The sequence below is a fragment of the Stegostoma tigrinum genome, chromosome 20, assembly GCF_030684315.1.
Source record: "Stegostoma tigrinum isolate sSteTig4 chromosome 20, sSteTig4.hap1, whole genome shotgun sequence".
Taxonomy (NCBI): Eukaryota; Metazoa; Chordata; class Chondrichthyes; order Orectolobiformes; family Stegostomatidae; genus Stegostoma; species Stegostoma tigrinum.
Window position 1 is genome coordinate 8,412,515 of NC_081373.1, and position 15,545 is coordinate 8,428,059.

Consider the following 15,545-nt stretch of genomic DNA (forward strand, 5'->3'; position numbering starts at 1 on the left):
TAACTCAGTCATCTCCTCTGCAATATTCTCCTGTTCCTCAGTGAAAACAGATGAGAAATAATCATTTGGCACCTCTCCAATCTCCACAGGGTCCACACACAAACTTCCAACTTCTGAAACACTTAAAAAAAATTATTAGAGATTTTTAGCAGAGGTGCATGGCTGATACAACATCTGCAATTTGAAATTTCTACATCTGAAAGAACCCACCTTGCTTCTGAATCCATTTTAGTTAGCCTCCTTTATAAACTTTATCTGTTCCTTCTGCTGCCCATTAAATCTTTACTCAAGTCAAGTTACTATTCCCTTGTACTCACTGCGTCTATGTACTCAGTCCCACCTTGTCATTTGCAAATTGTTTTAATCAAACAAAACCCTGAGTAGTCTGGAGGCCTTCAAAAGAACTTGGGTGGGCCAGTTGAATGGGCAGACACAGGGCAGATGAAATTCAATGAGGAAAGGTAATGCATGCTAAATAGTACAATGTTAAAGGGAGAGGAAGGAAAGGAAAATTTGGAAATACATGTGCACGCATCTTTGAAGATGGCAGGACAGGTTCAGTAAAAAGCATGTGGGATCCTGGGATTCACAATTAAGGCATAGAATACAAAGTGCAGGAAAGAAAAATTAAATGGGACTAAATAGATTGCTCTGTAAAGGAGCTGGCACAGATTCATGCGTTGAATGGCCTCTTTGTTTGCTGTATGAACCTGAGACACTGAACATGTTTTGACTCTTACGTAAGATGTTTGGTTCCATAAAAAGATACAAGCAATCATCAGAAAATGTGATATGTTAGCAAATTAATACATTAAATCTCTGTTTAATCCTTGTTGGAGATTTGACTGCAGGACCTATTTTAATTGGTCAGTCAGTACGCAGTGAAAATAAAGTAAATGTTGAGGTTTAAACTCTGGACATATTTCATTGCAGTCCATATTAAGGATTGAAAAGTTGTTTCAAATCATTACCAATTGTTTACCCATCAAAAAACAATGTTATGGGAGATAGGTCATGTCACTTACCCAAATAATTTCGGCATCTTAAAAATGTAGAGTGTAATCATGACTAACAGGGATTTGATTAATGTACAAAGAATGAAGATTCTATAGCCGTCTGTGTGTGAGGTCATATAAAGTCGTGTGAAAAATGTTGTGTGACATTAACCAAAATCTCATACGGCATCAGCAAGGAACCTCATCCTGCAAGAATTCAAAGCTTAACTACTGCATCCAAAGCACTCAAGAAAACTTTCCAAGTTGCTGGTGTCATCCATTTGTGCAAATTGCTTGGTCATTGCACTTTTGAATGTGCAGAGTGGTTGCCTCAGTGGAGACATAAATATACACTTTTTTTTATTATTTACAGCAGATTTGAGTATCTTTCAGTATTTAGTTGCCATCATGTTATTTCAATCTAAAATTCCAACATAAAGATAGGCAGCATTCAGCCACTGTGCTTGTGATAGATATTTATGATTTGATTAGAACATCTCCCGAAGAAATTCAACTTCTATATACGCAATAGTCTGTCTCCAAAAACTGCTTATAGATATATAGGACTGTGGGGATAAGGATGTTTCTAAACCTGTATGTGAAGTGCTGTAATAGAAAGAGGCCATTTCCCCACCATCACACCCCCTCCCCCCACAACCATTGTATTCGCACTGCTTCAATGAATGGAGAAACCTGACTCATCTTAAACACCGGCTTTGTTGCCCATCATTTTATTACTGTTTAAGTACTTATCCAATTTGCCTTTGAAGGCCATGATTTAATCTGCTCTCCAATACACTCGAGCAATGAACTCTGGATCCTAACAACCTGTTGCATAAAAATATTTACTCTTCATATTTCTACTGCTTTTCACTTTATTTCAATGTGCTGTTGTTATCAGCCCATTCATCAATGGAATAATTTACCCCTGTCTACTGTCTTGACTGCTCGTAATCAGAACAGTCAGAATCGAGGTGTCACATGAGCTGGCCAGGGTGAGGATAGTTATGAATATGTGGCTGCATTTTTATGAAGAGGTGAGAAATTACAGGGAGGCAGTCAAATTGAGATTATTAAATAAACTGTTAAAATGGGGATTAAAACATACAAAATGACATGTCACTAAAGGTTGCAACTACAAGGCATTAATGAGAACGTACTTTGAGTATTGCATACAATTTTGGTCCCCTTACTTGAAGAATTTAGTTCTATTGGAGGCGGTTGAGAGAAAGTGACTACACTGATTGCAGAGATGAAGGTTTAATGAAGAGAGATTCTGCAGTATAGGCCTGTACTGTCTCTGGAATTTAGAAGGATGAGAGGACATGTAAATGAGATACATAAGATGCTAAAGGGGATTGACAAAATGGACAGGGAGGATGTTTCCTCATGGGGCAATCCAGAACAAGTTCGTAATTTTGGGATAAGGGGTAGCAGATTCAGAATGGAGATAAAGAGAAACTACTTCTCTCAAAGGTTTGTGAATCTGTGGAATTTACTACTCCAGAGTATGGAGGTTGTTGGAACTCTGAGTAAATTTATGATAGCTATGTAGCTAGCGAGATTTGAGAAGATTTGTAGCTCAGGTTGAGTTTTTAGATGTGAGTTTGCTCGCTGAGCTGGAAGGTTAGTTTTCAGACGTTTCGTCACCATTTTAGGTAACATCATCAGTGAGCCTCCAGTGAAGCGCTGGTGTTATGTCCCGCTTTCTATTTATCTGTTTAGGTGACAAACAGGCAGAAAACTAGCCACCAGGATACATGAACATCAACTAGCCACAAAACGACATGACCCACTATCACTAGTATCCTTACATACAGATGAGGAATACCCTTTGATTGGGACAACACATCCATCCTAGGACAAGCCAAACAGAGACACGCACGAGAATTCCTAGAGGTATGGCATTCCAACTGGAACTCCATCAACAAACACATTGATTTGGAGCCAATCTACCATCCTCTGAGAAAAAGAACAGGAAATGACATCAATGCAGGAAATAACATCACCAACCCAAGGAAACCTAACCAGATAAATAGAAAGCGGGACATAACACCAGCGCTTCATCCGAGGCTCACTGATGATGTTACCTAGAATGGTGACGAAACGTCTGAAACCTAACTTTCCAGCTCAGCGAGCAAACTCACATCCAGAAGCTATATAGCTATCATAAATACTGTTGGAGCTGCACTCACAAGCAAGTGGAGTATTCCATCACGGTCCTGACTTGTGCCTAGTAGATGCTGGAAGGAGGTGAGTTAATCACGGTAGTATTCCTGGTTTCTGTCTTGTTCTTGTAGCCACTGTATTGATATGGTGAGTCCAATCATATTTCTGGAGTCAAATGATATAGATGCATAAATTTGTTCCTCTGAGACAGGTAAGAAGGGTAAGATTAAGGAGCCTTGGATGACGGGAACAGAGGTGCATCTCGTCAAAAAGAAAAAAGCAGCGTACGTAAGGTGGAGGAAGCAAGGGTCTAGCACAGCTTTAGAGGATTACAGGCTTGCTTGGAAGGAGCTCAAAAATGGACTGAGGAGGGCCAGGAGGGGGCACGAAAAATGCTTGGCAGGGAGGATTAGGGAGAACCTGAAGGTAGTTTACTCATACATGAGGAATAAGAGAATGATCAGGGAGAAGATAGGGCTGATCAGGGATAGCGTAGGAAACTTGTGCGTGGGGTCTGAGCAGATAGGGGAGGCCCTAAATGAGTTTTTTGCTTCGGTTTTCACTAAGGAAAGGGTCCTTGTTGTGAATGAGAACTTTGAGGAGCAGGAAAACAGGCTTGAACAGATCAAGATTGAGGAAGTTGATGTGCTGGAAATTTTGGCAAACATTAAGATTGATAAGTCCCCAAGGGCCAGACCAGATTTATCCTAGGTTGCTCCGGGAAGCGAGTAAGGAGGTTGCTAAGCCGCTGGCCAAGATCTTTGCTTCCTCACTCTCCACAGGAGTCATACTGGAAGATTGGAGGGAGGCAAATGTAGTTCCTCTTTTCAAGAAAGGGAATAGGGAAGTCCCTGGAAATTGCAGACCAGTCAGTCTTACGTCTGTGGTCAGCAAGGTTTTGGAAAGAATTCTGAGGGATAGGATTTATGACTGTTTGGAAAAGATTAGCATGATCAAAGGGAGTCAGCATGGCTTTGTGAGGAGCAGGTCTTGCCTTACAAATCTTATTTAGTTCTTTGAGGAAGTCCCGAGATAGGTTGATGAGGGTTGAGCAGTGGATGTGGTATACATGGACTTCAGCAAGGCATTTGATAAGGTTCCCCACACAGGCTCATTCATAAAGTCAGGAGGTATGGGATACAGGGTGATTTTGGATTATTCCACGGCACAACATCGTGGGCCGAAGGGCATGTACTGTGCTGTACTTTTCCATGTTCTATGCTCTAGATGAGCTATCAGCAGCAGATGAGCAGAGATTATCAATATTAAACACAAGAGGAGCGGTTTAATTCTCTAAGAAAACAGAATCGTTCAATATTGTCCAAATTAATTGGTAAAACGGTTCATGTAAGTATTATTATCCCGGATATAGCTATCAGCGAATTTTGATATAACCACCCAAGCTTGAAATGACAAACTTTTGTGCAAATATGTAGTGTAGAGTAAGTGATCCCATATGTCTGCCAAGCTGAATCCTTTAAACATAACCTCCCTACAAGGCTATTCAGAGGTTAGATTTGAATTCTAATCCCAAAATATTACTTCTGAATGCATGAATAATTGTACATGTCAAAATGCCAGCCAATTTCAACTTTACAGCTTTTTTTCTTTCTTTTGCTCAGATAACCGATCTCCACCTCGAACATGTGGCTTAAATCATTCAGATTCTTTGAATCGAGGTGATCGTATTGACGCGATAACATCGCAGATGGGGAGCAACAACAGTCAGCTAAACTCTTTGCTTCAGATGTATGTTCCTGACTATTCTGTGCGGGCTCTGACTGACTTACAATTTGTAAAGGTAAGTCTAAGTCTGATTATTCCTTTGAAATCCAGTTTCACAGAATATGCACAGTAACTGAAAATAGGTTAAAAAAAAAATTGATCTCTCAGATCCAATTCTGTTTTTGCAGTAAATGTACTTTCCCAAAATAATTAGATTCAGTCAAAATCACCGGTTCAGTCTGCCTTGGATATTAAAATTGGTGCTTACTAATTTGAGTTTTGAAATTTAATTGGTTTGTTTAAGTCGTACTCAAGTCTGTGAATCTTTATGTCTTGAGAATTGGAATCAATTTTTAGGTATCAAAGCTGTTACTTGCCTTCTGAAGTGTTATTTTTATTGCAGTCTTAAAATAGCTGCCCTATTAATTAGTACACAGAAAAAGTAGCCCAGAATCTGATGCTTTAAAATTGCTAGCAATTAAAATGCAGTATGTAAACTTGTTAAAACATAATTGGATTCACGTAGATGAATGTAACTTAAGCATGAATAGTGGTGCGTGACTTTTACCTTTTATTGATGCTAATTGATCAGATTATTTAAAAAGGATCTTGCAACCAGCTTTAAATGTAAGGTAGTTCGTATCACTCATTAGTTTTGGACTTTTCAAGATAACCTTTTCATGCCCAACATAGATATTAGCTTTCAATTTCAAACCTGTGATTTCTAGAGGGGATCTGAGATAGCCTTGGCAGGTAAAATGAAGATAATCCAGAGATTCTACAAGTATATTAAAAACAAAAGAGCAACTAAAGCGAGAATAGGATCCCTTAAATATCAATGAGCTTGACTGTGTGTTGAACCTCAAGAGATGGGAAAGATACTAAATGAATATTTCTCATCAGTTTTTACTGTGGAGAAAGAAGTGGAGGTCAGGGAACTTGGGGAAATATATGTTGACATTTTAAAAACGGTTCACATTACAGAAAAGGAAGTGTTGGAGTTCTTAGGAAACATAAAGGTGGATAAATCTCAGGGACCCGGTCAAGTGTATCGCAGGACATTGTGGGAAGCTAGAGAAGAAATTGGGCTCCCCTAGCAGAAATATTTGTATGATCCATAACCACTGGGTGAGGTTCTGGAGGACTGGAAGGTGGCTAATGTTGTGCCTTTATTGAAGAAAGGGTGTAAGAAGAAGCCTGGGAAGAATGGACCTGTGACCCTGACATCGGTGGTGGGTAAGTGTTGAAAGATAGGATTTTCATGCATCTGGAGTGATAAGGACCAATTAGGGATAGATAGCATGGTTTTGAGCAAGGGATGTTGTATCTCACAAAATTAATTGATTTTTTTTGAGGAAATAATCAAAAGGATTGATGAGGTTAGAGTGGTAAACATTGTTTACATGGACTTTAGTAAAGCCTTTGACAAGATTCTCATGGTAGACTAATTAGTAAAGTTAGATCGCGGTGGGATTCAGCGTGAGCATCCTGATTAGATACAAAATTGACTTAACGGTAGGAGACAGAAGGTCTTGTTGGTGAAAGGTTGTTTTTCAGACTGGAGGCCCATGACCAGGAATGTTCCACAGGGATAGGTACTGGGTCCACTCTTGTTTATTGTTTATATAAAGACTGCACCTGACAAAGGAGCAGCACTCCAAAAACTTGTGATTTCAAACAAACCTGTTGGACTATAACCTGGTGTCGTGTGACTTCTGACTTTGACCATCCCAGTCCAACACTAGCACCTCCCCATCATGCATCACAGATAGACAGGGTGGTTTAGAAGGTGTTTAGCACACTTTCATTCATTGCTCAGACCTTTGAGTATAGGAGCTAGGATGTCATGTTGAGGTTGTACAGGATGTTGATGAGGCCTTTTCTGGAGAACTGTGCGCAATTCTGGTTGCCCTGCTATAAGGTAAGATATTATGAAATTGGACAGGGTTCAGTTAAGATTTACCAGGGTGTTACTGGAGATGGAGGATTTGAGTTATAAGGAGTGGTTGGATAGACTGGAACATTTTTCACTGGACCCTATGAGGTTGAGGGGTGACCTTTATAGAGGTTTATAAAATTTAAGGGGTTATAGATAAGGTGAACAACAAGGATGTTTTGCGAAGGATAGGGAGTCCAAAACCAGAAGGCATAGGTTTAAGGTGAGAAGGAAAGACTTAAGAGGGACCTAAGGGGCACCTTTTTCACGCAGAGGGTGGTGCGTGTATAGAATGAGCTGCCAGAGGAAATGGTGGAGGCTGGTACAATTACAATTTTTAAAAGGCATCTGGATGGGGACATGCATAGGAAGAATTTAGAGGGAGCTGGGCCAAATACTGGCAAACAGGACTACGTCAGTTTCAGATATCTGGTCAGCACAGACGAATTGACCGGGCTGTGTGATTCCATGACTCTAACTTCCCAAGTTGGACAGCTATTGCAGATTGTAATAGAAAACGGTGATTTTATTTTTAAAAGCAAGGTCATCATTGTATGAATGATTTTTGGATGGCATTTTAAGATTTTGTCCTGCAGCTGCACTTGAATTTTTTGTGATTTTTTATGATGCTGTTTATTGTATATGAACAAAACAGTTGGATTACTTCATGGAAAGCTATATGGTTGCACCAAACCTGAATCAAACCATTCAAAGATAGCAAGAATTGCAGGTGCTGGAGTCTGAGACAATACACAATGTGGAGCTGGAGGACCACAACAGGGCAGGCAGCATCAGAGGAACAGGAAAGCTGACTCTTTGTGCCAAAAGTTTCCTGCTCCTGTGATGCTGCCTGGCCTGCTGTGTTCCTCGCGCTCCACATGGTATTGTCTCTGAATCAAACCATGACAGACTTATTCACAGATAATGATTTACCAAACAATAGCAAAGTTGTTGACGTCAGCCCAATAGCACAGCAGCTTTGGAGCAGTTCAGGGAAGGGTTTAACAAAAGCAACTGGCTTCCTTTGACGATATTCACTTGGTGCTAGCTTCCCGGTCTCTGAACCCAGAAGCTTCAGGCTCAAGGTTGACTCAAGGAAAGTATAAAACTGAGTGAAAAGCGTCGAATCATCGACGTGAATATTGAAAAATACTGTGCGGATCTTCTTGAAAATAATGGTTGAGATGCTACCTGATCTGTGCTGTTCACAATCTTTCTCTAAGTTGGATGCTCTTTTATAACTATAAGTTTCTGTTTGTTCCCAACCTATTGTGATTAGATAATTAACTGCCAAGTTAAATGTAACCACATTTTATATTCGCAAAGTTACCTGAGAATTCAGCCTGAAAAGTAGCTATTTTACTCTCTCAATTAAGTGCTCTTTATGATAAAGTTATTATGATTAACAGTTTGATTATGCATATTAATTGTTTTGAGCAATTTGATGTGCTGGGCCAAGAGGTTTGTCTCCTTGAAGCTCATAGTCAAACTAAACTTTACAGACATTAGAGAATCTGTCCATTAGCAGCTGAAAATTTTCCTCAGAATGGAATGCTAAGGTCAGGCATCATTGGTGTAGAGAAAGTTTCATATTAGGACTTGGTGCACTTCTGCCTGGGACCTCAGTTGGACAGGACTGAATAGCTTTCTGTTAGTTCCAGTATGTAACTGGCCACCATCAGTAAATGAACTGAAGGTTTAGGATCGCAGCAAAGAATATACCAGAAGGTTTCAGAACCATAAAACAACACTGTTTGACCCTACTACTTATGACCTCACCCATCATGTTATCATGGTCACATCCTATATCTTTGGAGGGCAGTCTAATTTTCTTCAGTTTAAATGGACTACCTCTGCTCATGTGTTCAAAAGTGTTGGTGTAATCAAAGAATACAATATTTATCAGCCTCCTTTGTTAACAGAGTTTCTCTTGAAAGTGCCAGACCAGGAAGATCAGGTCAGTTGTGGATCTTCTGGCTCTGGCACTGTGTATGATAGAGGTGGTGAATGCACAAGCTGAGAAATATCAGTTTCTTGATCTTGAAGATTTCAAGAATCAGCATCAGCACCTGGAGTTTTGCCAATGGATAGTGAATCAATAGTTCTGCTAAGCTTGCCCACCTATGGGTTTGATATCCATCTGTTTCAAGGTAGACAGGCTCTCTGATTCTTCCTTGTTGACAACATATTCCACCCATCATTGTTCCAGCCTTCTGCAACTGTTTATTATAGTTGGTGATCTCTGAAATAACTCCACAGACACTGATATCCTATCACCAAGTCATCCTCTATTTGCACATGGAACGTCCTTACACTGATCTGTCTCCCTCGTGTCAGGATGCCTGACACTTCTGTTTTTGTCTGTCACCCAGAGCTCGGTGATTGGGGCTGTAGATCTGGTCCAATCAGGTAACTCATTGCATGAGGTCCATCAGGCTGACTTCATTACAATCACTACAGTGATTAGATTAGATTTCCTACAGTGTGGAAAAGGCCCTTCGGCCCAACAAGTCCACACCGCCCCTTGAAGCATCCCACCCACACCCATCCCCCTATAACCCACACACACCCCTGAACACTACGGGCAATTTATCATGGCCAACCCACCTAGCCTGCACATCTTTGGACTGTGGGAAGAAACCGGAGCACCCGGAGGAAACCCACACAGACACGGGGAGAATGTGCAAACTCCACACAGACAGTTGCCCGAGTCTTCCCTGTTTTTGTTTTCAGTTGTCTTTTTTTTGACTATGGGCCTGCAGTTTTTTTGATTTGTCATGTATGTCATTAGAATTCCCTGTTTCAGAGGATATCTGGATATTTCGACAAAATTGTGAACAGATGTCATTGAGACCATGTCGAGCAGTCTGATAGACCTTACTTTGAGTTATTTTGGTTTTCCTTCTGACGTTTCTGTTGTAGTTAATGAGTAGATTGCTTGACCTCAATGAATGTTGCATTACAGCATTGTTAACCCCAGTCAGTCACATTTTTTCCCCTTTTACACACCCCATATGTTCACAAAGACATCAAAAGTGATGTCTTAAAGAAAATGCCATCATTGTGGGCTGTAGAGTAGACCACATAAAGAGCAGGAAAAATACAAATCACTTCATGTGAGCACACTAAATGTATCACATTGGGCTGTTGGGCATTTGAAACCAGAAATGATGTTTTGTAGTGTACTTCACTTAGAAATGTAATGGTACTTGAGCTCAGGACTTCTGGCTTACAAGTAGGGTTACTATCACTGCACCAGAAGAGCCTTCCATTTAAATAGCATATTTCACTTGAATTCTTCAGACCCAATGTGGTCAAGTTCACATTTGCCCACATTGTACATCATCTACTGTCACAATTTCTGCTCACCCACTAAACCTATTTATATCCCTTTGCAGACTCTCTACCTCTTGACATCACACTTTCTTCTCTGTCTTGGTGTCACTGGCAAATCTGGCTACCAAATATTCAGTCTCTACATCCAAGTCTTTGGTATAGATTGTTAATAGTTGAAGCCCCGGCACTGATCCATATGGTACCCCGTTCCTAAGAACTGTCTACGTCACTGGAACCTACCTGGATCAGGACAACAGGATCATTATTCTCTCGCTCCAAGTTCTTCTGGAGCCCTGAAAAGATGTCTCTGGGACTTGGCAATTTGTTCTGAATGCCTTTGTATCTATAGTGATTAGTTGGACAAGGTTGAAATTGTGAACAAATTAGCTAGAGAAGGGTTTGTTTTCTAAAGACGAATTGGAGCAGATGTAAATCAAAAGTGATTGTAGAATGATTGAAGCAACAGATTAGTAGCTGAAAAGATGAAATGGCAAAAAATGCGACGAAGGACCACAACTTATAGTCCAAGCGGATGCCGTAGGGATCAGGAAATGGAAACAGGGAATTCAATATAGAAGAGTAAGTCCAAGCTAACACAGGTATCACTGAGAAAACACCTTTTGGCTCGGGTACTGTTTGTATTCCACTGATCACTCATTTATTTTAATCACCTTGGAGATAATATTTGCAACTGAAAAAGTCACTATGTCTAAAGCTGATGGTACGAACAATCAAGAAGAAATAATCAGAATATTGAGTTAAGTTTGCATTGCTGTACTCCACATGTGTGAAACCAGTGTTCAGAACAAGAATATCTCACCATTTTTATCTTCATTCTAGAACCATTCAAATTGTTTTATTATTTTATAATTGATATTTGCCGTCTTTAATTGGAATTAATTAGCATGCCACTAAATCTGAAGTATCTTGTACAAATAGTACTTTCGAGGTTTTATTTACAACTTTCTTTTGTTGATGTCCCGTGGACAAAGAGCCTTGTTTACTTCATTTTATTCATGCGATATAAACAGCTGGGCCATACCACCATTCCATCTATTTTTCTATTTAGAATAAGAAAAGTCATGAGTGTGATATTGGAGCATCGGGTTCAGAGAGGAAGTTTAAAAAAAAATGGAAAACAAAGGGTTGAACACCTGCAAGAGTAATGCTGCAACTGTTTGTTGTCTTTCCTAATCTAATCTATTCAGAATTATGGCATACACACATCAGTTTATCTCCGAGCAGGATAAATATTTATTGGGGGATTTGCTTTCTTAATAATTGTAATTATTGGGTACCATTACAATGTCATTTGCTTTTTTTCAAAAATGCTGTTCTGATATTTTAGAGAAATAACTGGTTTGTTGATATCTTGTTTTAATTCTGAAGTAATTTTCGTTAAATTATTGCTAAAACAACTGTTAAATTCAAATCTTGCATCTTGAAACTAAATTATAATAGTTTTATAGTTAAAACTTGTAGTTGTCAAGAAAGATATTTAAAGTAAAAACTGAAAGAACTGTGGACACTTTAGATCAGAAACAAAAACAGAAATTGCTGGAAAAGCTGAGCAGGTCTGGCAGCATCTGTGGAGAGAAATCAGAGTTAATGTTTCAGATTGAATGATCCTTCCTCAGTTCTGAGCTTCGCATAATAAACCTGAATATGAGTTGCTTGTTTATAAACTTTTTTCGTAAGCATGAATATTTTAAAAAGATATTTCACAATACCTCTGCAAGGAATAAGTGCAGGAAGTATTTAGCTGCATTTTAATGGCCCATTGCATTTCATTAATGTGCATTTGATTTTTCTTTCCCAATTTGCTGCATAAAAATTAATTTGTTATTGCCTGTTCTTTTCATAATGTTTTATAATTTCATGTTGAAATTGGTTAAATACTTTTAGAAAATGAATGTAAATAACACACTAGATACCTAATTTTCCTCCAATTTATGAAAGCATTTTAATTTTAAATGAAGTGAACAATGCCTGTTCGTCTCTTGGGCATTTTTATTTAAGTTGAGCCTTGAAAGGTTGGAAAAACTGTTAAGTGAGTACAATATCCCAAGGGGCAAGAATTTTTTTTCTTTTCCATTTTAAGTGAAAACTGTTTGTGTATTTAATTGACATGTTCTCCTTCTGCAGATTACAAGACAACATTACCAGAATGCCCTGATGGCATCCATAATGGACAAAACACCACAGTCATCAGACAGTGAAAATACTAAGATTGAATTGACTTTAAATGAGCTGCATGATCACTTACCCGATGAAACAGCGAACCTCTTAAATGAACAGAACTGTGTATCACATAAATCAAATCATAGCATGCACAATGAAGGCACTATATAGATTACCTACAGGATTATGTCCTCATTAATGTTTGAGAGAGCTAATCCTGTATCCTGTATTCTGTATGCATGCACACATGCAAGCACATATGTCCACTGTCATGAGACCAAAGAGATGTGCCTCAGCAAAAGAAGGTGAAGGAAGATGATCAGAGGTGGGTGAACTGAACATTAACCAACTGCCAAGATTCAGACAGATCCTCTGTACACAGGTGTCTTGTTATCCTTTATTTTTGTGGGATATCTTTTGTTTTTCTTACACAAAAGGCAAATGGTAAATTGTTGGAAAAAAGTACAAATATAAAGCTGCTTAAGGCTGAGAAAAGCATATTTTTCTAATGAAGACCTACTGAGATTAACTGAGAGACTGTAAAACATTTTTTAAAAATTACGGTATGTGATTTAAGATGGTCATTGAGGGTGAATTTTCTAAATTTTGAACATCCTTCCATTTCTCCAGCTTAATTTAGTACATATTTGACATTTTACAAATTCCTTCTCCATTATATGGGACATAGCTGCATATTTTAATCCCAAAAGAGTTGGGGCTGCTGGGCATTTAAATTGTAACTTGAATATGGAAACTCAATTCAACATTTGCACAACACATCATTGACGTATTTGATTTCAACACTTGTTTGCAAACTGTGAATAAGTCCTATATAGGGACTGTAGAACTTCTTTGGAAGGAACAGTTACACTTACATAGCAGTTAAATATGCCAAATCTATAAATGGTAGAATGTTTAAAAAAAGGGTGTTTCCACATGTGAGAAACACAGCTAAAATTGTGCAAGTGTTCTTATGGCAGAACTGACTATCACTATGTATTGTTTAATCAACCAACATTGCAAGCAAATTGCAATTTGTATTATATTGTACAAAACTGACTCTGAAGTGAAGTATTCTGACTACAGTATTCATAACTGTGTATATATGAAGCACAAAAAAATCTATTGATGAAGTGTAAGTTTCATAAGATTGTCAGTTAAATGACATTTATAATTAACAATGGTAAAGACTTTGTAGATTTGCAGACTATTTATTTTGTATATGATTTATTTGTATATTTTGTGATTTAATTGAGTGTTTTGTTTATTATTCTATCATTCCATTTTGGTTAAAATGGTTTTATTCTAAATGGCATTTCATTCCAATTTTTTCATTGTAATATTTCTCAACTTGGTAAAAATTTTGGTTATATTCTTGGTAATTGAGTGCCTCTTCCCTCTTCCTTTTTGACCTTTTAGCAGTTATAAATTGGTAAAATCATTAATGGGGATAATTATGGAAATGTTAAAAGACTAACTTGTGGCCTGGAGTTGGTTAATGGAACTTTTCATTTTATACTTCAAAAGTGAATAACTTTAATAAAGAAATTATTCTTAATTAAATGGACACTGATTTATTATCAGGACATTAAGTTTGAAAATTAAGTTTTGCAACTAGACTAGAAATTAAATGGGAATATTGACTGTCCATTAGTCCGACAATAGTAGACCTCTTCAAAGATTCAACATATTTATTTACCTTAAATCATTATGGCTGCTTACTGTGCAGCCACAGTAGTGCTTTGGAAAGGGATTTAACCAGATCAATAATGTTGTGCCAGGTATCAGGAACTTAACTAAGTACCAATGTTTTCATTTATACTGTACAGTGGGAAATTGCAATATTGTCTGAAATAAACTTTTCTGCATGTTGTATGGAACAGGTATTTTATCTGTTTAAAGCCAATGCAAGAAATGTTGGTTTAGAACAACACAGTTTTCCCTTTTCACCCCATGTCAGGAAAGCACAGATTAATTACCGTACTTTTTAGAAGGATATCCTTCATATTATACCAGCATGGCATCTACTTCCTATTTTGGCCCCTCTGTATGCATCTGAGAGTATTGATGTTAATTATTGGCCCTTTTGGTGTTCACTGCTGCTCACGAGGGGCATGAATTGCCCAACTCATTTCACATGGGACCGTTGCAGATACTGAAGTAAGGGAGATTCATCTCATCATTCTGTACTGGACTCAAATTCCAGGCCGTCGGAGATGGAGTTATCCCTAACTTGAGCAATATTTAATTATACCTTTGTTATATGCCAATATAATGCACATGAACAATATTTTATTTATGTATTATATGCTAGTACAATGCAGTAATATTATTGTATTACACGCTAGAACAATGCACTTGAATAATATTTAATTATAACTGTATTATATGCTAGATAAATACATACTAATGTTGATAATTCATAGAAACAATATATGTTATTTAAGTGGTCGGTGTGTTGACCTCTGGGAGGTTTACCAAGGGTTTGACATATTATGTATATCAAAAGTACCAATTCTAATAAAAAGTTTATGAAATAAGCCGACACTATTTTTTTAATGAGACTAGCAGGCAATCTGCAAAATCTTTCCAGGTGAATAAATCAATAATACTTAATTTTAGCATAAAAGTATACCTAACATCTGTTGCTGTAAGTTCACTGAAGTCATTTTTTTTGTCCTTGGGATGTTGGCGTTTCTGGCAAGGCCAGCATTTGTTGATCATCCTTAATTGCTTTTGGGAAAGTGATGCTGAGCCACCTTCTTGAACGACTGAAGTACATGTGGTGGAGAAACGATTTTGGAAGCAGTTGCAGGATTTTGACCCAGGGATGGTAAAGGTCTGTCAATAGATTTCCAATAATGCTTGACTCGGTGGAAGGTCAGACTGTTAAAACTTGTGTTCTTGCACAGATCTTCAATTCAATTGTGGTTTGGCCTAGTGTGATGAACCTAAAGAAACATAATTCTTTGACATTGTAGTTGGCATGTATGCAAAGCTGCAAACAAAGTCAACTGTTTAATTTCTTTCTGTGGTTTTCAGTGGCTTCTGGTCTAGGCTTTGTTTACAGCTTAGTATGAAAATGGTGAATAATTCAATCAAAATTTTGATTCAAATTTAGCAGCAGCCTTTGCAATTGTCATGTTATTTTGTCATACATGTCGAACCAAGAGTTAATAGACAGAAATAATGTGAAGGGAGAG

General features: G+C 38.1%; 1 protein-coding gene across 2 annotated transcripts in view; it reads left to right on the plus strand.

The window, feature by feature from the left end:
- Positions 1-14,882, plus strand: part of LOC125462011 (metal transporter CNNM2-like) — a 202,860-nt gene extending 187,978 nt beyond the window's left edge. For both annotated transcript variants that reach the window (XM_048551476.2, XM_048551477.2), the window contains 2 exons: positions 4,787-4,965; positions 12,307-14,882. In XM_048551476.2, coding sequence (XP_048407433.1) covers positions 4,787-4,965; positions 12,307-12,513 — 386 coding nt within the window. In that variant the 3' untranslated portion in view covers positions 12,514-14,882. The remainder of the gene's footprint in view (positions 1-4,786; positions 4,966-12,306) is intronic.
- Positions 14,883-15,545: the final 663 nt, after the last annotated feature.